The sequence below is a fragment of the Rhipicephalus microplus genome, chromosome 2 (assembly GCF_043290135.1).
Source record: "Rhipicephalus microplus isolate Deutch F79 chromosome 2, USDA_Rmic, whole genome shotgun sequence".
Classification (NCBI taxonomy): Eukaryota; Metazoa; Arthropoda; class Arachnida; order Ixodida; family Ixodidae; genus Rhipicephalus; species Rhipicephalus microplus.
In genome coordinates, this window is record NC_134701.1 from 300,733,917 (window position 1) to 300,759,722 (window position 25,806).

Consider the following 25,806-nt stretch of genomic DNA (forward strand, 5'->3'; position numbering starts at 1 on the left):
AGCTTTGCTTGATGATTTGATTGATATGTGGGATTTGTGGAGGTGCTGACACCCCCTGTAAAGCTGTTTGCACCGCGTGACGCACGTGTCTCACATAAAAGCCGTAATTCGGGGGTGACTACTACTGAGCGATAGTTGGCATTGTGTTCGCGAGCGGTGATCACCACTATAATCATCATGGTTGGTAGAGTGGTAGCGCCAACGGTGACCCCTGATGAAAGGCAAGCCTTGGTGGTGGTCGAGAGAGTTGAGCCGTCTCTTCTGCGCGTGGCGGTTGCCGCGAACGGTTGTCTCTAGTATGAGTACCCGGTGTGTGGCACCGCGATTTGCACGTCGGTGGGCCCCTGTGGCAAGTTAAGCGTTGGCGATGCCGCCTTGGGCGTGTTATCGTGTTTGTCATGTTTTGTAGTGTATGGAAATATTGTGTAAGGATGTCTTAGCCTGTTGATCACGATTAATATTATAATAATTCGGCTGACGATATCGTCGATGTAAAATTAGTTAAATAAATATGTGTTTGGTATGGACCGACCAAGTCTGCTGTGTCCATTCACCTAAGAGTGTGGTGGTGGCACTCGCCAATTCGAGGCCCCACAAGTTGTGGGGGTACTGACACCCCCCTGTAAAGTTGTTGGCGCTGCGTGGCGCACGTGTCTCGCCCAGAAGCCGCATTTCAAGTTACAACTACTGGACGATAGATGGCGTTGTGTTCGTGTTGAGTCCCACTATCATCATCATGGTTGTTAAAGTGGTAGCACCGGCGGTGACCCCTGGCGGAGCCTTGGTGGTGGGTGCGGGCGAGAGTTGAGCGAGTCTCTTCTGCACGTGGTGGTTGCTGGAAATGGTTGTCTCTAGCGTGGGTCCTCGGCGCACGGTACCGCGACCTGCGCGTCGGGGGCCCTCGTGGTAAGCCAAGCGTTGGCAACGCCACCTTGGGTGTGTTATTGTGTTTGTCATGTTACTGTGGGTTTGTCAAAGAGTGTGTGGTAATATTGTGTGGATGTAAGATTGGTACCGACTGTGTCTGCTGTGTTCGTTCACTCCAAGTGCGTGGCATGACGCTCGCTCGACATTTCGAGACCCCACAAGCTTTAACGTTCCAAAACCATTATTTAATAAATATGAGAGACACCACAGCGAAGGACTCCGAAAATTTCGACCACCTGAGGTTTTTTAACGTGCACTCAGATCTGAGCACATGCACCTACAGCATTTTCGCCTCCATCGAAAATGCAGCCGCCACAGCCAGGATTCGATCACACGACCAGCAGGTCAGTAGCCGAGTACCTTAGCCACTAGACCACCACGTCGGGGCCTAAACGCTTTGCTAATTGAGTGCACGCGGAGCGGTGTGCTACGCATGAGCAGGCGTCAGAGACGCGGCCCTGTGGTTCAGTAATGCCTGAACCCGCAGTGATCTTCCGTTACGGTGAGTAGCGTGGTCACCACAGCCTGTACAATCAGAAAAGGGTGCCAAAGACCAATTAGGACGTGTACTGATGATATGTCCCAGTGCAGTGGTTCGATGCCAGAAACGAGAAGCCTGGTTTGCGCAAGAAAGTAGATGCAGCATGGCTGACGTGTCTGTCATACTGCCGTTGGTATAGTGACTACCAATGATTCAGTGGGCTATGATTCAGTAGTAGAATGATTCAGTGGGCTATGATTCAGTAGTAGAATGCATAAGCCAAGAGACAAAACACTGTGAGCGGACGAGACAGGGGGAAAAGAATAAAAAGCTTCTAATCATGAAGAAGTAGACTAAATACAAGCAGCACGTTTGATTGCTCTTCACCCTTCGTCAAGAACTGCCTGGCGCCTTCTAAGGTTGCTTGATTTTCTTCTCAAAAACCGCTATGTCTAGAGCTGGAGCTTACACCCAACCCCACCTAGAAGTACAAGTCCACTTGGAAAAAGAAAAAGAATCTGGCATCCCACCTCCTTTTAGAACTCCAACTCCACTTGGAAAAGAAAAAAAAAACTGTAACGAGCGTTTGGCGCCCTGCCTAGCCTATTTTCATTACCTCACCAAGTTCAGCAGTCAACCATGTTCATGCTTGGATAATACACTGACATCAACATGTTCATGCTTGGATAATACGCTGACGAGTGCTGCTCGGCAGACAGTAGCTGTTACTCCGCCATGCGTGTGGTGTCGTGCTTGTTAAAGAGCGGCGCTGCGGCTCTCTCTCTCGTCAACCGTCTTCAGGGCAGATCAGGACACTAGCGACAAATTAAGTTAACGAGTCGACCCACGCCATCGAGAGGGCAAAACAATGTCCCCCTCATCTGACGCCATGCCGCTGTACAGAAGGCTCGACCCGTTCGAGGGAGACGGGTCTGCCTGGCCCATCTATGAGGAGCAAGTTCACGTCCTTTTCCACGCTAATGACACGCCAAGGAGAAACAATGGGACATTTTCCTGGCAAGTTGCGGAACCCAAGTCTTCAGCCTCCTGCACGACCTCCTAAAACCTGCTACACCGCATACCAAGACGCTCAGCGAGTTGTTCACTACACTGCGCTCGCACTTCAGTCCGGCGCCATCCACGATAATGGGGCATTTCCGCTTCAACAACCGGAGCCGCCAAAAAGGGGAGAGCCTTGGGCAGTTCATCGTGGCGCTACGAGGTTTGGCGAGTACCTGCACTTTCGGGGACCAGCTGGACTCACTGCTATGGGACCGTTTCATCTGCGGCATTAGCAACCCCGTCATGCAGACACGTCTCCTGGAATTTCTTGACACCTCACTGGACAACGTGGTGAAAGCAGCGCTGGCGATGGACACAGCGACAAAAGACGCTTGCGAGATTGCGCCTGTGGCATCAACGGAAGCAGCAGTCAGCAAGATGGTGGCAAGGAGCGGTAGATGCAGTTGCTGCGGTGATGCCCATTCCCCCTCACAGTGCCAGTTCGTACATTCACAGTGCATCACGTGCGGAAAAACTGTGACCTTGCACGAGTATGCCAAACGATGAAGCAGAACAGCGGATCGCAGCAGCAGCCTGGATCAAGCCTAGGTTCCACACCAGCCCGCGGTCAGGGTAGGCGTCGCAAGTGGCGGCGGGGAAGTGCGGCAGCAGACTCAGGTTCCTCTGCGGCCAGGCTCAGCATCGTGAACGAGGACCCGCCTATTTTCGACATGTGGCACACAGGCCTTGTCCCATCATCTGTGCTGCCGTACGTACTAACCGTCGAAGTGTGCAGGAGCCCCATTTCCATGGAATTAGACATGGGGGCCAGTGTGTTGGTCATGGCTGGCAAACTTTTCAAAAGAACCTTCCTCCGAGTGGCCATCAAGGCTTCAGGCGTCAGGCCTCACCTTAATGTTTGGCATCAAGCGTTTTCACGAGTACCTGTGGGGCCGAAACTTCAAGGCAGTCACGGACCACAAACCACTGCTGAGGCTACTGAGGCCAGGAAAGGCAGTCCCCATGCAGATATCACCTGGCGTGGTACGATGGGTTTTGAAGCTGGCGGCCTACAGCTACTAGTTGGTGTACCGTCCGGGAAAAGACTGGAGGCCTGCTGATGCCCTGAGCCGGTTGCCGTTGCCAGAGGTGCCTGCTGCTGTTCCAGAGCCAGCTGAAGTGTTTATGCTGGAGCATGTGTACCCAGAGGTAATCTCCAGGTCTGCTGTGTCGCGGGCGACCAGTCAGGACTCAGTCCTGTTCCAGGTGGTGAAAGAGTATCGCGAGGAGAGGAATTGGTGCAGCAGCCCTACAGCCACAAGGCCGCTGAGCTGAGCCTGGAGCAGGGCTGCCTACTTCGGGATTCCAGGGTGGTGATCCCACAAAGTGTCCGGTCCAGGGTCCTGCAATCGCTGCCCGAGGGGCATCCTGGCGTGGAAAAGACAAAGATGGTGGCCCGGTCCCATGTCTGATGACCTTGTGGGGATCTGAGCCGCGCCCGCGACCATTTCGCGGGCATTCCGCCACACGGCCACACCCTTTTGCTTTCCTGCTCTGTTAACACCCCGTGGCGATAGATGGCGCCACGCGCGGGCACGGCGCGCGCCACTGCGCGCGCCGAGGGAGCGCTCTCTCTCCGTTGGTCGGCGCCGGGTAAGCACGTGTTTTCCTTCGTCCGCGTCCCCTTTGGGAATCGCCGGACTGCAGCCTGCCTGGGGTGGCCTTGGGCACCTCGGCAGGCGTGTTTACTTGAGTGCTAGCTTCGGTAGCGTACGCTAAGCCCACAGCGGTGCCTAGTGCTTGAAGTGGTCGTACCACAACGAGCCGCACTTGCGTTAGGCCTACGCGTACGAGGTTTGCCCTAACACTCGCGACCAGGCCCAGTGGCCATCGTGAGAGTGCGCAGCATAGCCGCGAGGGACCTTTTCCCGACCGGCGTGTCAAAGCTCGCCATTGCCAGCTGCGACGTGCTCGCGGTTTTCCCCTTATTGTGAACGTCCGCGTGCGGGTGCCTTTGCTACCCGCGTCCCGGGAGCGGACGTTGTACTGTTGTTCGGGGTGCCGCCAGAGGCAATAAAGTGTTGTGTACTTTTACATTAGAACACTGTCTGTTTGCCGCGCCGCGCTAAACGCCTTATCAGTTGAGCGCGCGCGGAGCGGTGCGCTACACGCGAGTGAACGGAGTAGCGGCCCTGTGGCTCGCTAAGCGTGAACCCGCGGTGATCGTCCGCTGCAGTTAGAAGCGGAGTCACCATACTGGCGCCCAACGCGGTATCAAAGGCTCATTAAGCCTTTGATTAGTCTTAGCCGAGTCAGCCGCCTTTGCGAATCAGGCTCGCCGCGTTTACCCGCGTAATGTCTGCTCCGCGTGAGTTCTGTCCGCTGACGCTTTTAGCAGATACCGCATTGCTCGAGAACAGGGCCAGTGCCCCCCTTGAGCATCACAGTCGTGCACCCTCACTGGTCACAAGCCCCAGTCGGGATGACACGAGGCGCTACGTATCAGCTCCCACTGGAGAGGTGGCGTGTTTTGCGTCCGGGGCCATAGCCCAACCCGAACAGTGCACAAGGGCAAATTGGACTACCACTGCTCCCTATGGAATGCATGGCAGTTCTATGTCACAGCGCTCCGAAACGGCTCTCAGTGGAGCTTCCGGGGCGCAGATCGGCACCGCGGCCTCAGCCGTTGCCGAATTTTGCCCGCTGGCTGCTACGCAACCTAGCAGCCAAGCTCATTTCGAGCACGCGCCTGCACCGCTAGCCGCAAGCGGCCTAGCATTTTCACGTGAAGCTGCCCCAAGAGTCAGCTGTGAAAAACAGGCGCTCCCCAAAGTCGCGACGGCCGGTATCCATTTTGAAACCGCGCCGCTTATCGAGCTCGGAGACAGTTCCCCATCGCTCGCTCGCGCCGCTACTGCACCGACAGCTTCCTTTGAAGCGGGCGCACAGACGCTGCTGCAAAATGCCGCCCAAATGATTCAGGCACTCACGGGGGCAGTCCAAGCGCTTTCGGCCGTTCCGAATCGCCCTCATCCCGCTGTATTGTTGGCCGTTCCGACCTACAGCGGGTATGGTGATCTGCAAAGTGCAAGAGATTACCTGGACTCCCTCGCACGTTATCAGAGAGCCATGGGTCTAGACGACCAGGAAGTGCTCGGACGCGTCGTCCCGGCTGCACTGACTGACACGGCGGCCAGATGGCATCGGCTTTCCAGCCACCGAGCAGCAACCCTCGATGAGTTCCGCGCGGCCTTCCTGCGCGAATTCTTACCCGCTGACTACGAGAGTAGGATGCGGCGCGAGCTCGAGCTCCGCACACAAGCTCCTGATGAGTCGCTTCAGGAGTACGTACGCGCGATGGAAGACCTTTTTTCTATCGCTGAGCCCAGAGCCTCGAACGAGGAGCGCGTCGAACGGGTGATTAGGCAGGCACACCCGACTTTTACGGCGTACCTGCGCGGCAGTCGCTTCCGTGATTTGGAGCAATTGGCCGTCGAAGCAAAGCGCATCCAAGGCGACATTCTCGCCGCGCGTTCCTATCACCCGCCACCGCCAGCCAGCGAGGCCCTCGAACCGCGCTGCGCGTGGGGAGGGGCCATGACCCTTTCTCAGCGGCAACAGCCCGCCGGAGCTGCCTTTGCGGCTACCCCTACAGCTGGGCGCGCGTGGGAGATAAGCGATCGAGCTTTAGATCCTTACACGTACGGGAGGCGGGCAGCCGGTGCTGCATCGCAACTCGACGCGCGCGAGCAGGGACGAAATCCGACCCAGCGCATCACCGGTGGTAACGGTCGTCAGAGCGGTTCCTTTGATCACGCGGCGAACCCACCCCGGCAGCTCGAAGCTGCTCCGTCGCGGGAAAGGGACCGCGATGGAGTGCGCTGTTTCCGCTGCCGTCAACGAGGGCACATAGCGAGGGAGTGCTCCGCGTTTGTGCCTCCTGTGAGGCAGGGAAACGGGAGCGCGGGCCGTTCGTGAAGGCACGAGCGGCCGAACCCTTGCTTCTCCATTCTGCGTATCGGGCAAGCAGTCTTTCTGGTGCGCACGCGCCGTTTATTTCGGTCACCATTGTCGGTCGCAAATTCTCGGCGTTGCTGGACACGGGCGCAAGCGCTTCGTTGTTTGGCGAACAGGTGTTGTCCCACTTGCAGAAGCGCTCGGTGCGCTTGCGGGACAGCCGAACGACATTCACCCTCGCGAAAGGCGTGGCCCAGTCGGCGGGCGCCGCGAGGTTGACTGTCAGATGGGGAGGCCGAATGAGACGCGCGCGTTTTGTTCATCTTCCCGGGCTCAGTGTTCCTGTGATTCTCGGTCGGGACTTTCTCCTAAAAACCGCTATCGTAGTGGACATTGCGAATGGAGGCTATCGCGACGGACCTTTTTCCGAGCTAAAGCCGTTCATCAGCCCTCCGGCGCTTTATGTTGCCTGTGCAGTTGAAGCGTCGAAGCCGTGTCACGTGCAAACTTCGGGGGCAGGCCCCTGCGCTATGCACTCGTCGGCTCAAAATCCCCATCGGGATCGAGCGGCACGACACGAAGAGGCTCCGCATCCTTTGATCGCCTGTGCGACTCAATTGGATGATACACAGAAGGCTCGTTTGTCGGCACTGTTGCGCGAATACGATGAGCTCTTCACCGATCAACCCGGCTGTACCGATTTGGTGAGCCATTCGATCGAAACTGGCGACGCGCTTCCTTTGAAGTGTAACCCCAGGCCCGTCAGCCAGGCCAAGAGGCAGGTAATTGACGGCTTGCTGGACGAGATGCTCTCATCTGGCATTGTTCGCCGTTCGTCCAGCGCCTGGGCGTCTCCAATTGTGTTGGTGCCTAAGAAAGATGGCAGTCATCGCCTGTGCGTAGACTATCGCCGTCTCAACGGAGTGACTCGTAAGGATGCCTATCCGCTCCCCACGATTAGCTCCATCGTAGGGAACCTCGGCACTGCGCGGTATTTTACCACATTAGATGCCTCCAAAGGTTACCTACAGGTCCGGATGGATGAGCGTGACCGGTGCAAGACCGCGTTCACGTCCCACAGAGGGTTATTTGAGTTCACTCGTATGCCCTTTGGTCTTTGCAATGCTCCTGCGACTTTTCAGAGACTCGTGGACCACGTCCTCGGGGAAGCAAAGTGGTCTTACTGCATGTGCTACCTCGACGACATCGTGATTTATTCACGAACCTTCGAAGAGCATTTGGCCCACATTGCCGATGTGCTCGAGAGGGTGAGAGCCGCCGGGATGACGTTAAATCCCGCAAAGGCCCAACTAGCGCAAACCCGAGTTCAGTTACTTGGCTTCACGCTGGGCGAAGGCTCCATTGAGCCAGATCGGGAGAAACTTCGAGCAATCCTCGATTTCCCCGCGCCCAAGGACGTACGCGGCCTGCGCCGCTTTCTCGGAATGGCCAATTTTTACCGGTCGTTCATTCCGTCCTGTGCCCGAGTGCAGGCGCCCTTGACCAAGCTCTTGGGTAAGTCAGCTGAGTGGCGATGGGGACCTGAGCAGCAAGAGGCGTTTTGCCGTCTGTCTAGCGCCATTGCGGAGACAGCGCAGCTCAAGCTCCCCGACCTGACCAGACCGTTTGTTGTCCAGACTGACGCAAGCGATCTGGGATTAGGAGCAGTTCTCCTACAGGAATACGATGGTGTGTTGCAGCCGCTGGCCTTTGCCAGCCGCTCGTTGATACCCGCGGAAAGGAATTATTCCGTGACCGAGAGAGAGTGTCTCGCCATCGTGTTTGCACTGCGGAAGTTTGATGTCTACCTTGATGGGACGAAATTTGTGGTGCAAACAGATCACAGCGCGCTTAGCTGGCTGATGCGGCTCCGTGAGCCTGCAGGCAGGCTAGCGCGCTGGGCTCTCCTAATACAGCATTATGACTTTTCAGTGCAGTATCGGAAGGGGAGCACTAACGTGGTAGCTGACGCGCTATCTCGTGCCCCAGTGTCGACCAGGAGCCTGGATCCCGGTGCGACAACCGCTAGCGGTGCCTTTGCGCAAGCAAGCGGCGCGGGCGAAACGGCGGCGGAGCCGCCGAGTGGAGAAAAGGATGAGTGCGGCGACGAGCAAACCCTTTCCACGGGCCAGGCAAGCAGCGCACCGCGAAGCGGGCGAGAGGGGGAGCGAAAGGGAAGCGAACCCATAACGCCAATGCGAGCGGAGGCGATGGCTGCAGTCCTGAGTGGGAACGATACCAAGCTCCCCTTTGGGAGAATGGGAATCGCTTTCAGCAGACAAGAGTTACTGAAGGCCCAGCAAGATGATCCGTTTTGTCGCGAGTTGAGCGACGGTCTCAGGGAGACGGAGCGCCGAGACGCTGCTGGTAGTGCGGCGGGCGCAGGGGGACGGGAACCGGCGTGTGTCGCTGGGTCCCCCGCGGATACATACTTGCTGGACCATGATGGACTCCTGCTGAAATACATAGCCACCGATGAGGAGTCGGTGGACCCGTTTAAGGTGGTTGTGCCCAAAAGTCTGAGAGGCGCACTGTTGCGAGCCTCTCACGACGAGCCCATCGCCGGTCACCTCAGTGGCTCTAAAGTTTTTGCGAAACTGAGCAAGGTTGTGACTTGGCTTGGCATGAAGCGTGACATTTTCCGCTATTGCCGTTCCTGCCACGTCTGTCAAACGGTGAAACCAACGGGTGGCAAGCCGCCCGGCTTGATGAAACCGATTGTCAGTGAGCGTCCGTGGCAAGTAGCCACCTGCGATCTAATGGGGCCGTTCCCCAGGAGTAAGCAGGGGTTCATACATCTGATGGTAGTTGTTGATCATTTTTCCAAATGGGTGGAGCTGTTTCCGCTGCGGAAAGTGACAGCGCGAGCGGTGCTAGAGAGGCTACAGGAAGTGTTTTGTCGGTTCGGCTTTCCGAAAAGATTGATCACGGACAATGCGTCGTATTTCACCGCTCGGGTGTTTGGTGATACGTGCCGTTCCCTAGGAATAGATCACTGCACCACTTCGCCCTACCATCCCCAGTCCAATTTGACGGAGCGAACCAATCGTTCGCTCAAACCGATGTTGGCGGCCTTTGCCGAAAGTCAAAGGGACTGGGCAGACCATTTGAGTGAACTCGCGTTTGCAATCCGAACCTCCGAGAGTCGCTCTACTGGTTTCTCTCCCGCCTTCCTTAATTTCGGAAGGGAGTTGGCAAATCCGGTGACCAGTGTCATGCAATGCCAGCTCGGAGACGAGGAAGAACCGGCAGACTGTTCTGCTTACGCTTCCACACTTCGGGACAGGCTTTGTCGAGCTCTCAGTAGAGCGAGGCAAAGTTTGGCATCGGCCAGGGCCGAGCAAAAAGCCCAGTACGACCGAAAACGTCGCCGCCTTTCATTTAAGGTGGGTGACCTCGTCCTGAAGCGCAACCACGCTCTTAGCGACGCGAGCAAGGGTTTCTCAACTTCGCTCGCTCCAAAGTGGCTTGGTCCGTACCGAGTGGAAAAAGCTTGGACTCCACTCGCGTACTTGCTGAAAGACCCGCTTTCGGGGAAACTCAGCCGTGCCCATATCGCAGACCTGAAAGCCTTTGCGTCAAGGTCTGACGAGCCTGCGCCAGCGCCCAGTGGCTCTTCGCGCAAGCAACGGCGCACACCCGGCGCGGCGGACCGCATTCGGACCACACACCGGTATAATCTGAGGAAGCGGTCACCTTAGTGATTTCGCGCCGGACGGCGGGCTTATTCCCGCAACCGAAGGCCCTCATTTTTACTTTCTAGTCTCAGTTAGCTAACTTCTTTACAGCCAGTGCTTGCAAAGAAGTCAGTTCCGCCCAGTTACTGCTGCTGATTGTCATGTGAGTGCTGTTGTTTACTGGATGTTTCTTTCCGTGTTTTCTTTTTTTTTTTCTTCTCGCTGAAGGAGGGGATTGTGAATTGGTGCTTTAGCGTGGGGAGAGGGACAAATGACACTCTGCGCTTCCCTTGCGGTGCGCGTTTGGAGAGACCCGACCATCGGAGGTGTGTGTGCGTGTGTGTGTGCGTGTGGCGACAACTTAGGAGGTGTTCGGAGACCTGCACGAGGCCAGCTGTCGCAGACGCTGTGCACGACTCGACCAACGCCGCAGGACGCCTCGCAGCCAATGGATTTGGCGACCATTATTCCAGCAGAAGGGCCGGCTGTCGCAGCGAGGTCCATCCGAACCTCCACCGAGGCGGCGTTCGTCGGACTCGCAGGGCTGTCGTCAACTTCGACGAGACGAAGGTGAGCCCGTTCCTCGCATGAAGGCCTCAACCAGAACCCTCCCCTTGAACTCTCGCATCCACGCAATCACCCAAGTCAGACATTACGTGACGCTGCCCCTCCGAGCCGTGGACGCGCTCTTTCGTGAGCATCATGAACTCTTGTTACCCCTCTTCCGCGGAGCCATTGTATTTGTCAAGTGGATTCTTGTGTTGTTTTTTTTCTTCAGCAGCAGTTGCAGAGTGAGGCTGAGGCTAGCTGTTGCCCATTGCATGACGCCTTTGCATGTATGGGCAACGACCGGCTGCCTTTGCAGACCGGTATATAGGGTGAATTAAGGAGAGGAGGATGTGGGGATCTGAGGCGCGCCCGCGACCATTTCGCGGGCATTCCGCCACACGGCCACACCCTTTTGCTTTCCTGCTCTGTTAACACCCCGTGGCGATAGATGGCGCCACGCGCGGGCACGGCGCGCGCCACTGCGCACGCCGAGGGAGCGCTCTCTCTCCGTTGGTCGGCGCCGGGTAAGCACGTGTTTTCCTTCGTCCGCGTCCCCTTTGGGAATCGCCGGACTGCAGCCTGCCTGGGGTGGCCTTGGGCACCTCGGCAGGCGTGTTTACTTGAGTGCTAGCTTCGGTAGCGTACGCTAAGCCCACAGCGGTGCCTAGTGCTTGAAGTGGTCGTACCACAACGAGCCGCACTTGCGTTAGGCCTACGCGTACGAGGTTTGCCCTAACACTCGCGACCAGGCCCAGTGGCCATCGTGAGAGTGCGCAGCATAGCCGCGAGGGACCTTTTCCCGACCGGCGTGTCAAAGCTCGCCATTGCCAGCTGCGACGTGCTCGCGGTTTTCCCCTTATTGTGAACGTCCGCGTGCGGGTGCCTTTGCTACCCGCGTCCCGGGAGCGGACGTTGTACTGTTGTTCGGGGTGCCGCCAGAGGCAATAAAGTGTTGTGTACTTTTACATTAGAACACTGTCTGTTTGCCGCGCCGCGCTAAACGCCTTATCAGTTGAGCGCGCGCGGAGCGGTGCGCTACACGCGAGTGAACGGAGTAGCGGCCCTGTGGCTCGCTAAGCGTGAACCCGCGGTGATCGTCCGCTGCAGTTAGAAGCGGAGTCACCATAACCTGGACTGGACCAGGACATCGCTCACATGGTGCGGAGCTGCCAAGTCTGCCACGAACATCAACGAGCTTCGCATCATGTGGAGATTACCCAATGGACATTTCCACAGAAGTCCAGGTCTCGCCCTTCAATGGTCCGTTCTTCCTGGTGATGGTCAACGCATTCTCATAGTGGGTCGAGGTTATACCTGTCACCACTCCGTTAGCAGGTGTGACCATTGCAGCACTGCGGCATATATTTGCAGCCCAGGAGCTGCCAAACATCATAGTCTCCAATAATAGGCCCGCTTTTGCCAGCGCAGAGTACCTGGCCTGGCTGACAAACGGTGCAGCTGAACAGGGGATGCAGACGATTAAGGACAAACTTAAGAAGAGCCAGGTGAGGAATTTCCGTACGCAAGTCGCCCGCATACTTTTTCAGTATCAGACTACCCCTCATAATGTCACCGGCCGTGCCCCCTGTGAGCTTTTGCTGGGACGGATGGTAAAGACATTTGTTGGACATTCTGCACCCTACCTCTGGTCACGGCGCTTCTCAAACAGCTGAAATAGAAACTGGCTGTGGACAAACGGCGCCGTCATGGGACATTGCCCAAACCTGGAATGCCCGTAATCACCAGGAATTTCCATTCTGGCCCACCTTGGTCTGCTGGACAGACAAGTGGTCTCGCCTGCAAGCTCGTCCTCTCAGCTCATACAAATGCAGGATGGAACTACACTGCACCAAGATGCTTACCATGCGAGGGCTAACCGCGGGACCGGGCATGCATCCACAGCAGCACCAGTTGCGGCCAGTGTGAGACAACCGTTTCGCAAGGAACAGGCGCCTCCATTTGTGCGCCACTAGTTGGGCCACCGGCAAGTTCACTGCCATCTCTGCCAACCACAACAGAATCTCGGAAGTAGTGAAAGTGGCTCAAACAGCACCTAGTGCTACCACACCTAGTCCCTCAACACCTGTACCCAGGTCGAGCAATCGATTGATATGTGGGGTTTAACGTGCCAAAACCACCATATGATTATGAAAGACGCCGTAGTGGAGGACTCCGGAAATTTCGACCACCTGGGGTTCTTTAACGTGCATCCAAATCTGAGCACACGGGCCTACACCATTTCCGCCTCCATCGGAAATGCAGCCGCCGCAGCCGGGATTCGAACTTGCGACCTGCGGGTCAGCAGCCGAGTACCTTAGCCACTAGACCACCGCGGCGGGGCCCAGGTGGAGCAATCGATGACAAAGGGCCCCAGACCGCTTTTCGTCTACCTAAACCACCGTCAAACTGGCTGTGACTTGTAATTTTTATTTTGTATACAATAACTGGAGGTGAGGGAGTGTAATGAGCGTGTGGCGCCTTGCCTGGCCTATTTTCATTACCTTTCCAACTTCGGCAGGCAAGGTAATGAGAGTCTGTAGTTGTTACTCCGCCATAAAATGGTGTCATCCTTGTTAGACAGCGGCGCCTCGGCCCTTCCTCTCGTCCTTGGTCTTCGGGGCTGATCGTGACAAAAACTAATCTTGTGTCGATACGTCATAGTCCTACAGATGTTAAGGTTATGTGCGATGATGCTGGAGTGGTTGACTTGAAGGCTGGGCTGAGGCTTCTTATCCGCATGAAGGTTTGTGCCTCTACAAGGTCAGCGGGGTCATGAGCTGGGACATGGTCCTCGGAAGGAGACTCATTTCAGAGTCTGCAGTAGGAGTCGTGACAGGACCGGGTGGAGGTTTTGTCTCGTGAGAGAGCTGGTCCTGTTTGCTACTCTGTCCAGACAACATGGCTGTGATACCACTTGAAATCATCATTTTTTTTGTCCGGAGGTTCGGTGTGTGTGCTTGGAGTTATACTTGGCACTGTGCATCTGCCCGTCTTTTTGCCACTTGCTTCTTCACCGTTTCTTGCAGTTGGAAGAGCCCAACTTTGTGCGACTCTTCTAAGACTTTGAGGTAGTCTGACGATTGTTATAAAAGTGAAACTTGGAACAGAACTTCCAAGGCATTGGGTGATATGTTGAAGACTTTTTTTGTTGCAATCTTTAGGTAACTTAGGGGGCACGTTAGCAGGGGTCAGCTTGTGGGAATTGAGGCTAGCCCGCTGCCTTTGCGCAGGCTTTGCCGCCTTTTCTGCCGTTATCATGTCCCGACATGCCTCCCCTCCTTTGCTGCCTGCCGCGCTGGGGGAGCGGAGTGACGTTTAACCCCCTCCCCCGGTAGCGGATGTTGACTGTGGAGCCGCGCGCGGAGTCTCCCGAGGGGTTTTCGCGCGCCGCGTCGGGAGCGGGCAGACAGTTACTCTGCGGGACTGCAAACGGTGAGCCACGCAATCTTTTCCGTCCGTCGACTCCCATCGCTCGGGGCTCCTCGGACTTCGCTGACGGCACCTCGCGCCCGAGGCGAACGCTCACCTTTTGTAGCCCCACTGTGTACGCACGGCCGAAGGGCGGTACGGTGTCCTAGTGCGTGGCCTAGCTACGCCGACCCGTCTACCTCCGAAGCCAACGCGAGCACCTTTGCCCTCGCTCGAGCAACCGGGCCTTGGTCCCGGTGTCTCTGTGGATCACCTTTACCGTGGAGACGTGCTCGTGGCACCCTGTGTAGTACTTTTGTGCCCGTGGCGTGGATAAGCCTATTTGCTTTCCCGTCGCGCCTTTGCTGGGCTGTACTGCGTTTTGTGTTGCCACAATAAAGTGTTGCGACTTTAAGCAGTATCGTGTTCTCGCCACGGCGACGGTTAATGTGTGCCCTGCGGCTCGCTAAAACCGGACCCACGCTGGTGGCCGTACTCCTTCGGGATATGTGTACACCACAAGCTTCACGTACGAGATTGGTTCTTTGCACTGCAAAACAACATTGGTAGATAGCTGGCAGATCACAAGTAATTTGGGAGGTCTGGGGTGAAGTTTGGCTTGAGCTGCGTAAAACTAATCTTTGCCTAGAATAAGGGTAAGGGCGTTCCGTTCAAGGATGACTGCTTTGACGATTGGACATAGTGGTCTAAGCGTAATTGTCAAGAAGGCAAATTCTTCAGGCATAACGAAGTTTTCACGAATGACGAGCAAAAGTGGTTTGGTCCATAGCTCAATTTTAAGATTTGATGCTAAACTTGCTGCAACAGTGGTGAAATTTGAGGCACTGTCCGGAAAGGTACTTATCTCTCCCACTTCACTGACTTGAGCAGTGACGATGGCACATCGGAATTTCTATTTATATAACGTGTCGTCAACGAGGCCAACACATGCTGTTCTTGCGGAAATTCTCCACTGGCTCAAATTCCCCAGTAGAGTGTGCATGTTAATGAAAGCCTTTCTCCAAGATCGCAGCTTCTCCATTCATCGAGCTGGCCAGCCAGTCGTTTCCAATAGAGGTGTCCCGCAAGAATCTGTGCTCGCACCAGTTTGTTTTTAACGTGGCCCTCCTCCCACAGGCATGGAAGTTGGCGGTAACGCACCACACAAAATGCATTATGTATGCAGATGACATCACTCTTTGGACAGTGCACCCTGAAATCAGCTGTCAAGAACAAGCTTTGCAAAAGGCACTCAACATAACCCACAACTAGTGCACGCAGACTGGTTTCGAAATCTCCAAAGAAAAGACAAAGTTCATGTAGGTTGCGAATAAGTATGGACGTCGTAAACTAAGATTCCAGCCTCTGCAGTTAATTTTGGATCAGTAGCCACTACATGAAGCTTCAAATCTCCGCGTGCTTGACCTGGAAATTGCCACCGGATATGCAGGTCTTTGGGTCAAGAGTGCCAAGCAGCATGAATCAGAAACAATACATCTCATACGAAGAATTGTTAAGAAATTCAGTGGTGCTAACTCCAACATGGCTTGCCTCTTTGTCAGTTTGATTTTGCAGCCAAGGCTCGTATGGCACGCTCATTTTCATCACCTCACACTGGCAGAGTAGGCACGTCTAGAGGCAATCAACCACGAAGCCATACGCACCATAACTGAACTGCTATGCATCACTCCACTGACAGTAATGCAACAGGAGTCCCAATTAAACAATATTAATGAATTGGTACACTAGCATCACTGTGCGCACAGCCTCAAGCCATCAACGTTCTGTTCAGTTGCTGCATTGGCGTGGTACATGGGCAAAGAAGTCCACCACACACCTTGAGAGACAACCACTATTGCCCTGTCGAACAAAATGCAACTCACTGAAAACAAACCCCTCGGTCGCCTTTACAACTCTGTTCCACGCCAGAAGAACGCCCAAGTTCCCCACCTGCTGCGTACTGCCACTACTGTCGTTGCATATACTGATGCCAGTGTGAGCGGCACCACCATTCATACCGCCCTTTTATGTCCATTAATAACAGAGGCTGGCCAGACATGCACATACTTTGCAGATCCTGCACCACCGTCTCACCTTACTGAGCTGGCCACCATACGTGATGGACTGGCAGCACTGCCACCTCTTCTACAACCTGGCAGATGCTCTAAGCCCATAATTCGTACGAACTCGGAGCAAGCTATCCACAATATACAATGAGTGTATCGCTCTACGTCACTCTCTGATAGTATAAACCTTCTTGCTGCCTCCACATCTTTGCAAATACGTGTTCAGTGGGTTCCACAGCCCCCTTTGCCGGACCTTGTCAAAGCTGATTTGGCAACCCACCCACAAGTTAAACCACACCCGCTACCGCATTTTTCTGAGGACGCTCAAGGACAGATGCTGCGGGAAAAGGAAAGCCTTCGACGTATTACGCGAGCTTTTATACCTCTGTGTGGATCAGATCTACCTGGTAGCTTAACCCGCTGAGAGGAGGTTGTGTTGCGGAGGTTTCGTGAGGGGGTTGCGCTTACCCCCTCCGTGACCACCCTTTAGGCGCAAAAGTACCGAGGCCCGTATGACGCTTTGTGCCATTTTGTGACGCCCCAATCCAGGATGTGACTGCCTTAAACTTACTGTGGACCTGCACTGGTCTACAATTAAGTCATCGTCGTCACCTCCATGCAACAGGTCTCGGGCCTGGCCGCGCTTTTTACATTACCGCACCGTTCCAGCTGGTTACTACAGCGCCACAACGAGTCATGGCGCAAACTAATACGAGTGGCCGTGCGCTAGATGCTTTTTTGACAACCGTGCGCGATCTAGGCACCAAATCGCGCGAACATCCTTAGGCGCTTTAGTCCCTAGTGATGCACCGACATCGACTGTCAGCGCTTCCATTTTGGTGTTGAGCGGCTGTGTGTATGATTGCAGTATTATTCCTTATGAATATGATGATGCTGTTGAGCGGCTGTGTGTATGATTGCAGTATTATTCCTTATGAATATGATGATGCGGGAGTTCTGGATTATTCTCGGCCATCCGATCCTTCAAAAGAGGGAGATCGAGCACCATGGCGCATTGGCTGTCGCAAAAGCATGGGTCAAAGCTTTGTTCACTATTAGATTCTTTTGACAGGAACGCCAAAACGCATCTGGCCCCTTTTTATTGCGGTAGCAATTATATGGACAGTCCAGGCTGTTTTTTTGCCGTCACCGCCACCGCTGTCTTTCATTGCATATTTATACGTATCTGTATATGTATCTATAACTGTATACATAACTGTAACTGTATACGTATCTATAAATAGGAACACTCACAGAAAAAAGTCGCCCGCGCTCACCGCCAAGCTCGTCGCGGTGCGCCGACGCGTGCTTATCCCTCACGTATACTTTCCCCATGGATGGATGATGCCTGTGTGCGCGCGCTTACCCTTTCGTGGGGGAATCGTGTACCTTCGGCTTTCACTGAAACGAAAGCATTTGTTGCCGGCCCACAAAGGTCACTTTGGTCTCTGCACACGCCTCTTTTGCGAAAACAGCGCGCTTTTCATACACAGCGAGGTATAACAACTGGGACACTTATTAGTTTGTACGCATCTGTACCTGTGATTACGTATCGTGCATCGTTTTTGTTTAAACAGCGTGTTACGTGTTGAGCGATAAACATTGTTAGTTCGCTCTCGTCCTGCGAGTATCGTTTCCATGCGTCATTCGTGTGTGAGCAGCGCGCTGCACATTTCGATCCGCTTGCCGTTCTCAGCGTTACATTCCAAGTTGTTGCTCTCACATTGATTGCTTCGCCCTTGCAGTGAAACTAACTTTATTTTTATTTTTACATATTTACTGCCTTTCACCTACCGCTGCGCGCCCTCGGAGCTCGTAGATCGCTATCGCGTCGCCGCGACCGCGGTTTTGTGCGCGGTGGTTGCTGCAAACGGTAGTTCATTTTGCAATCTCTAAGCGCTTGGCTGTGCGCGCGCCTTCAAAACTAAGTCATTTTATGCCATCCACGGTAGCATCTGCCGCAGGTTTGTCCGCAGAGTTTGCAAAAAGCAGCATTGCTTTGACTGGTTGAGCGCACACTTTCGGGGTTCTGTCAGTTACGTCATCGCCATACACGATCGTGTCAAGAGCGACCACGGCTTCGTCCTCAGCAGTTGTGGCAACGACAACCGCACGCACTGTAGAAAACAGTGCGTGCGCCGGTCGCATGCGTGCTTTCGAAGCTTCGAGTTCGCTGCTCTCGGCCTTCGTTCGACGGTTTTCGTACTAAAGTTCGTATCATCCGCCGCGATTAGGAAATGCGTTCGGAACATTCGAATCGTGGCTCAATGAACACAGTAGAATTTGGCAGGAGAATTTCAAGAATTCATATCTGCCGCGGTTTCGCATCACTGAGAATATACTGTACGTTTACACGAACGCCTCTTAAACTCATTTATAATAAAATGGGGTAGGTTCGAAAAGCCTGGAGCAGATTGAGCTGCTTTTTTGTCAATGCGGCCAGATCATGCACAGAAATTTCAATTTTCGGAAGATTTTCAGGACAACCGTACAAAATCCGGGAGTCTCCCAGCCAATCCGAGAGACTTGGCAGGTATGGACTGGGGATGGTACAGTGAAGTAGTGCAGTGATCGATTCTGAGGGAACAGCACATGACATCGAACACCGGAGAGGTGAAATACGAAGCATTGTCTGTGATGAGCCTTTCCGGGAAGCCGAACCGGCAAAACACTTCCAGCAGCTTCTCAAACACCACTGACGCTGTCACCTCCCGAAGAGGGAACCATTCCACTCACTTCGAAAAGTGATTAATGGCTACCATCAGGTGAATGAACCCCTACTTACTTCAAGATGGCCCTACTAGATCGCAGGTAGCCACTTGCCATGGGCGCTCACTGACAATCGGTTTTATAAGACCAGGTGGTTAGCCACCCCTTGATTTTACCATTTGACAGACGCGGCAAGAACGACAACAGCGGAAAATGTCACGCTTCATGCCAGGTCAGGTCACAATGCGGCTCAGTCTTGAAAAAAACTTTCGAGCCACTCTGTTGACCTGCCATCGGTTCATCGTGAGAGGATCCAACAGTGCGGCTCTCAGACTTTTGCGCATAACCACTGTAAATGGGTTGATTGATTTGTTGTCAGTGGCTATATACTTCAGAAAGAGCAAATATGAATCCGCCAGGGACTCGGCGACACACGCTGGTTCCAGCACCCTATCCACGCCCGCTGCAAGGTAAGCAGCGTATTGGCACTCCGTCTCTTTCGAAGAATTACAGACCGATCAGCTTGCTCTCCATTGCACACAAGCTATTCACAAAGATAGATGCTAACATAATTAAGACAACATTAAAATTCAATCAATCAAAGGATCAAGCAAGATTTCGTACTGGCAACTCAACAATCAACCGAATTCATACTATCAATCAAGTGATAGAGAAATACTCAAAATACACGCAACCCCTATACATAGTGTAGGGGTGCTGACACCCCCCTGTAAAGTTGTTTGCGCCGCGTGGCGCACTTGTCTCGCCAAAAGCCGCATTTCAGGCTACAACTACCAGGCGATAGATGTCATTGTGTTCGCGTTGAGGACCACTATCATCATGATGCTTGTTACAGTGGTAACGCCGAGTGTGACCCCTGGCGGAAGCAAGCCTTGGTGGCGGTCGAGAGTTGAGCGAGTCTCTTCTGCGCGTGGCGGTTGCCGCGAACGGTTGTCTTTAGCGTGGGTCCTCGGCGCGTGGCGCCGCAGGATGTGCGCCGGGCCCCTCGTGGTAAGTCAAGCGTTGGCGACACCGCCTTAGGTGTGTCATTGTGTTTGTCATGTTATTGTGTGTTTGTTGTCTTATTGCATTTGTCATGGAGTGTATGCTAACATTGTATACAGATGTCCTACGTTGTTGATAACGATTGATGTAAGGTTTCGGCGGACGATATCATCGTTGTCAATTAGGTAAATAAATGTATGTACACGTTTGGTTTTGTGGGAATCTGAGGCGCGCCCGCGACCATTTTCGCGGACATTCCGCCACACGGCCACACCCTTTTGCTTTCCTGCTCTGTTAACACCACGAGGCGATAGATGGCGCCACGTGCGGGCACGGCACGCGGTACGCGCGCGCCGAAGGAGCGCTCTTTTTTCCGTGGACGGCGCCGGGTAAGCACGTGTTTTCCTTCGTCTGCGTCCTCTTTGGGAATTGCCGGACTGTAACCTTCCCGGAGTGGCCTTGGGCACCTCGGCAGGCTTGTTTACTTGAGTGCTAGCTTCGGTAGCGTACGCTAAGCCCACAGCGGTGCCTAGTGCTTGAAGTGGTCGTACCACAACGAGCCGCACTTGCCGTAGGCCTATGCGTACGAGGTTTGCCCTAACACTCGCGACCAGGCCTATTGGCCATCGTGAGAGTGCGCAGCATAGCCGCGAGGAACCTTTTCCAGACCGGCGTGTCAAAGCTCGCCATTGCCAGCTGCGACGTGCTCGCGGTTTTCCCCTTATTGTGAACGTCCGCGTGCGGGTGCCTTTGCTACCCGCGTCCCGGGAGCGGACCTTGTACTGTTGTTCGGGGTGCCGCCAGAGGCAATAAAGTGTTGTGTACTTTTGCATTAGAACACTGTCTATTTGCCGTGCCGCGCTAAACGCCTTATTAGTTGAGCGCGCGCGGAGCGGTGCGCTACACGCGAGTAAACGGAGTAGCGGCCCTGTGGCTCGCTAAGCGTGAACCCGCGGTGATCGTCCGCTGCAGTTATAGTGGGGTCACCATAGTTTGTACCGACTGCGTCTACTGTGTCCTTTCACTCCAAGAGCATGGCGTGGTGCGCTCGCTCGCCACATCGAGAGTCCACAATAAATTACGAGAGGGCACTTGATTCAGTAAAGATGTCGGCAGTCATGCAGACACAGCAAAATCAGGGCGTCGAAGAAGCATACATAAACATCCTGGAAGAAATCTACAGCAAATCAATTGCTACCATTGTGCTCCATAAAAAAAAAGTGACAGAATACCAATAAAAAGGGTGCAAGACAAGGGGATACAGTCTCCCCAATGCTATTCACCATGTGCTTACAGGAGGTTTTAAGAGGCCTTGAATGGGAAGAGTCAGGGATACGAGTTAATAAAGAGTATCTTGATAACCTGCGCTTCGCCGATTACATTGCATGGCTGAGTAATTGAGGAGACAAATTACAATTGATTATTACTGAATTAGACAAGGAGAGCAGAAAGGTAGCTCTTAAAATTAATCTACAGAAAACATAAGTAATGTACAGCAACCTCAGAAGAGAACAGCGCTTTGGGATAGGTAGCAGTGCACTTGAAGTTGTAAAAGATAATGTCTACTTAGAACAGGTAGTAGCCGCGGAGATGAACTACGAGATTGATGTAACTAGAAGAATAACAATAGAGTGAAACACATTCCGAAAGCACTTTCAAATTTTAGAATGGTAGATTGCCACTATCCCTCAAGAAGAAGGTATCTAACAGCTGCATCTTACCAGTACTTACCTATGGAGCAGGAACCTGTAGGATTACAAAGAGGGTCCAACTTAAGGTGAGGACAGCACAGCAAGCAATGGATAAAAAAATGATAATAGCAGTAACCCTAATGGACAAGGAGAGCAGAGTATATCAGAGAACAAACGAGTTCTGAGAACTTCGTAATGAAAATCAAGAAGAAGAAATGGTCATGGGCAGGGCCCATAGTGCGGAGGCAAGATAACTGCAGGTCATCAAGGATCACAAACTGGATTCCAAGAGAAGGCGAGCAGGAGAAGGAGACAGAAAGGTCGGCAGATGAGATTATGAAGTTTGCAGGTATAAATTAGCAGCAGCATGATGATGATGATGACATACTCCATAAAGTGAACAGGGGGATAGCTGCTATGACAGCCCAGTTGGTAGAGCATCGGACGCGTTATTGAAGGTTGCACGTTCGGTCCGTGTCCACTACAAGTTATCTCTTTTTCCACTTTTTTTTTTTTACCATTACATTAAAATTAATTATAATAACATCCCCTATACTTTCTTGGCAGTTGGTAGAGCATCGGACGCGTTATTGAAGGTTGCTCATTCGGTCCGTGTCCACCACAAGTTATCTCTTTTTCCACTTTTCTTTCTTTACTATTACATTAAATTTAATTATAACATCCCCTATACTTTCTTGGCATTATTGTCAGTCAGTTCTTATATCTAAATTTTGTGTCTCGCGGCAACAGTCACCATCCGGCTACATTTCAAAGTGGCAGGGCCAAACTTCAATGAGCTCCAACTTGTTTAGGTGCCACTGGAGCCAAATAGGCTTGTTTATTAAGACTTGGCACCTTTCCCAGGGCGAGCCTGTGAGTGCAACAGCCAGCTAGAAGATGTGAGGTGACCACCCAAACTAAGCTTGAGCCCAAGGTGATCTCCACACCTGTGAGCAACATCCATGCCGAAAGTCATTCTTGAGCAAAACTCTTTAGCAGAGGTGCAACAGCCAAAATATAATTTGGACAATTTTCAGAGCAGAAAAACCTTATTTTTGAAGCACTCATATCTAAATATGGAGCAGGTTATGAGGAACAAAACATTCATTTTTTATCAAGAAAGAAGAAATTTGGAGCAATATAGAAAAGAAGGCTCCCCCTACCTAAATCCCCTAAATCATGCTAAGTAAGTATGAGCATTGTTATTTCAATAAAAGCACAGTCGAATCTCACTCATTCGAACACGCTTAATTCGAACTTGCGATGAGGTCCCGTCAAAGCTATGTGTATTCCAATTGGCGAAAACTCCCGGTAATTCGAACCTGCAAGCACTTGCGAAGGTTAATTCGAACATACCGCGCTCCGAAAATGCTTTCAGCACCCCGCCCAATCCCGCGGCAGCACCTTCGATACCTCAACGCTGCGTGCGAAGGAAATGAAAAGGAAAGAAAAGGCTGCAGTCGAATGTTTTCTCTCTCTCTCTCAAATGCCGATCTGCGATGTGCCAGTGTCACGCTTCTCCCTTTTCTATGCCTGCCACGTAAAAACCCTTTTCCTTCCGACGCCGCGCGCGAACAGAGAGAGGAAGAAAAGGAAAGCTGTCGCTGGGTTGAATGAATGTGTGGTTGAAGGAAAGAAAAGAGGCACTATCTTCTGCAGCCCTTGCCCCTTGCGGGAGCATGGCTCTGGGCCCTGAGGGGGGGGTCTCTCACGGGCCGGTGCCACGCTTCTCTCTTTCTTGTCCCTGCCACGTAACCCCTTCTCCTTTCAACACGCGCGCAAAGAGAGCAAAAATAAAAAGCTGCCGTGGAGTGTTGGTTTTTTCTCAAATGCCGATCTGCTCCTCTCCGCGTGGAGACGCTCTTACTTTCTCGTCACGTGCTGGCCATGATGCAGCGGCGTAGCAGAGAGCGGGAGGCTCCACTACACAGTCGTTGTCCACAGTGCCGTGGTCCCTACCGGGCTGCAGAAATTAGGTGCCTTTCTCTTCTTCTAACCACTACCACCACCGTCTGTAGAAAGTGTCGGCGCTGGACATTTCCGCTCGCAACTTCTCTTGCCAGGAGAATGCTGAAGCCAAAGTAGAAATGCTTTGCAACCTGCATGCGAAATTGATTGACTCGCTGCAAGGCAAACGTGTGCAGACACGCATCACCGATTACCTCAATTAATGACGGATGTCCTGTGATTTGTGAATAAATATTAATGACGGATGTCCTGTGACGGATGTCGGATTAATTAATGACGGATGTCCTGTGATTTGTGAAAGTCTTCTGAAACCTCCCCCTCGTGTGTTAGCTCAATGCACTTGCGCCACTGCATGGAGAGCCTTCCGTTAATTTAGCCTTCATTACTTCGAACTTCTTTCAATTCGAACAAATTTTCGGGCCCCTTCGAGTTCGAATTATCAAGATTCGACTGTAGTACTTTGAACCACCCTATTCAGCAACACATTAGCATTTGCCAAACCTATCAAAATCTTTGATGAACCAGTATTTAGATGTGGATCTGCCAAGCTGGCGACCTTGTGATTAGTTCAGTTTCAGTTCAGTTCAGTTTATTATCTTAAAGGCCCCCCCTTTCTAGGAGGGGCATTATATAAGGGGTGGGGTTTTATTTAGGTTAACAATAAGCAGTAAAAGTTGTTTTAGCATTGAAGATGATCAATAATACGGTCTTGAAAGGCAGATGATGAGGCGATGTTGGCGATGTCCCGGGGGAGGCCGTTCCAGTCCGTGGCTGCTCGAAAAAAGAACAAGGCAGAAAAAGCAGTGGTGCGCGATGATGGGCGGGAAACCTGAAATAGATGACCGATTCGATGAGATATGCGTGCTGCGGCTGTTATATAAGGTGGCTGATTGAGGGAAGAATGAAATAATTTGTGATAAAGCACGAGAGTTGCAGTGCGGCGGCGCAAAGAAAGGGGTGGCAGTCTATATTTCGCTTTCAAAGATGAAATACTGATATCGTATGAGTAAGATGAGTGAATGAATCTGGCAGCACGGTTTTGTACCGCTTCTAATGCTTTGATCAAATATGCTTGATGTGGGCTCCATATGGCAGATGCATATTCTAATTTCGGTCTGATGAAAGATTTGTACGCAAGTAATTTTACATGTAGGGGGGCTAGGCGGAGATGGTGTTTGAGAAAACCAAGTGCTTTATTAGATGCTGAAACTACATTAGCGATGTGGGTACGCCATGATAAATCATAAGACAGGGTTATTCCAAGATATTTATAAGATGGTACTGATTCAATTGCGGTGTTAACGACGGAATACTGGAAGCGATATGGGCTGTGGCGACGGGAAAAGAACACAAGTTTACATTTAGAAGGATTAAGGGCCATTAACCATGTGTTACACCAATTAAGCACGTTGTTAAGATTGGTTTGGAGATACTGGTGATCATGCTGGTTACTGATAGTGTGATAAATGGCACAGTCGTCCGCAAACATGCGAATGCTGCAGGATACATGATCGGGCAAGTCGTTAATATATATTAGGAATAGAAGGGGACCAAGGACAGATCCTTGGGGCACGCCTGATGTGACAGGGAGAGAGATAGGTGGCCATTAACAAAGGCTGACTGAGAACGGTTAGTGAGAAACTGTTCAATCCAACGAAGAATGTTAGGGTCTAGGTGCAGGTGTGAAAGTTTTAGCAAAAAGCGGCGGTGAAGAACTTTATCGAAAGCTTTTGCATAGTCTAGAAAAATTACATCAGCCTGCATGTTACGGTCTAGGTTAGTGTGCAAGTCGTGAAGAAAGAGCGTTTCGCAGGAGAGACCTTTACGAAATCTGTGTTGCGATCGATGAAAAAAATTACACGAGTCCAAGAAACTTGCGATTTGAGAGTAAATGACGTGTTCCATGATTTTACAGGGTACACTAGTTAATGAAATGGGGCGGTAGTTCAAGGATGAGTCTCTGTTACCTGATTTGTACACTGGAACGACCTTCCCCGTTTTCCAGACATCTGGAACGATTCCTGAGGTGAGTGACTGTGAAAAAATCAAAGATAAATAGGCGGCACAAATGAATTTACTATTCATCAGTAACTTAGAATTAATTGAGTCCATACCGGCTGATGATGACAGCTTCATGTTACCGATTACGGACGCAATGCCTTCTTCAAAAAACAAGATATTTGGCATGAAAGCTTCGATGTTAACTGATGGTGACTGTGAAGGTGCGTCAAGTTCTTGAGTAAAGACAGATGCGAATGCGGTGTTAAATATTTCCCCACATTCATGGTCTGTCACTGGTTCGTGCGCGTCGTTAGTGTGATGTCGTGAGTCTGCTTTGGATTTAAAAGTTGCCAAAATTTTCTGGG

General features: G+C 52.5%; 2 protein-coding genes across 6 annotated transcripts in view; one reads left to right on the plus strand and one right to left on the minus strand.

Annotated features, from left to right (window-relative positions):
- Positions 1–25,806, minus strand: part of tweek (transmembrane protein KIAA1109 homolog tweek) — a 1,194,469-nt gene that overhangs the window by 1,163,576 nt on the left and 5,087 nt on the right. The window lies entirely within an intron of this gene.
- On the plus strand, positions 5,384–6,674 carry LOC142784446 (uncharacterized). Its single transcript, XM_075882817.1, has one exon. The coding sequence runs from the start codon at positions 5,384–5,386 to the stop codon at positions 6,386–6,388; it is 1,005 nt and encodes a 334-aa protein (XP_075738932.1). The 3' UTR covers positions 6,389–6,674.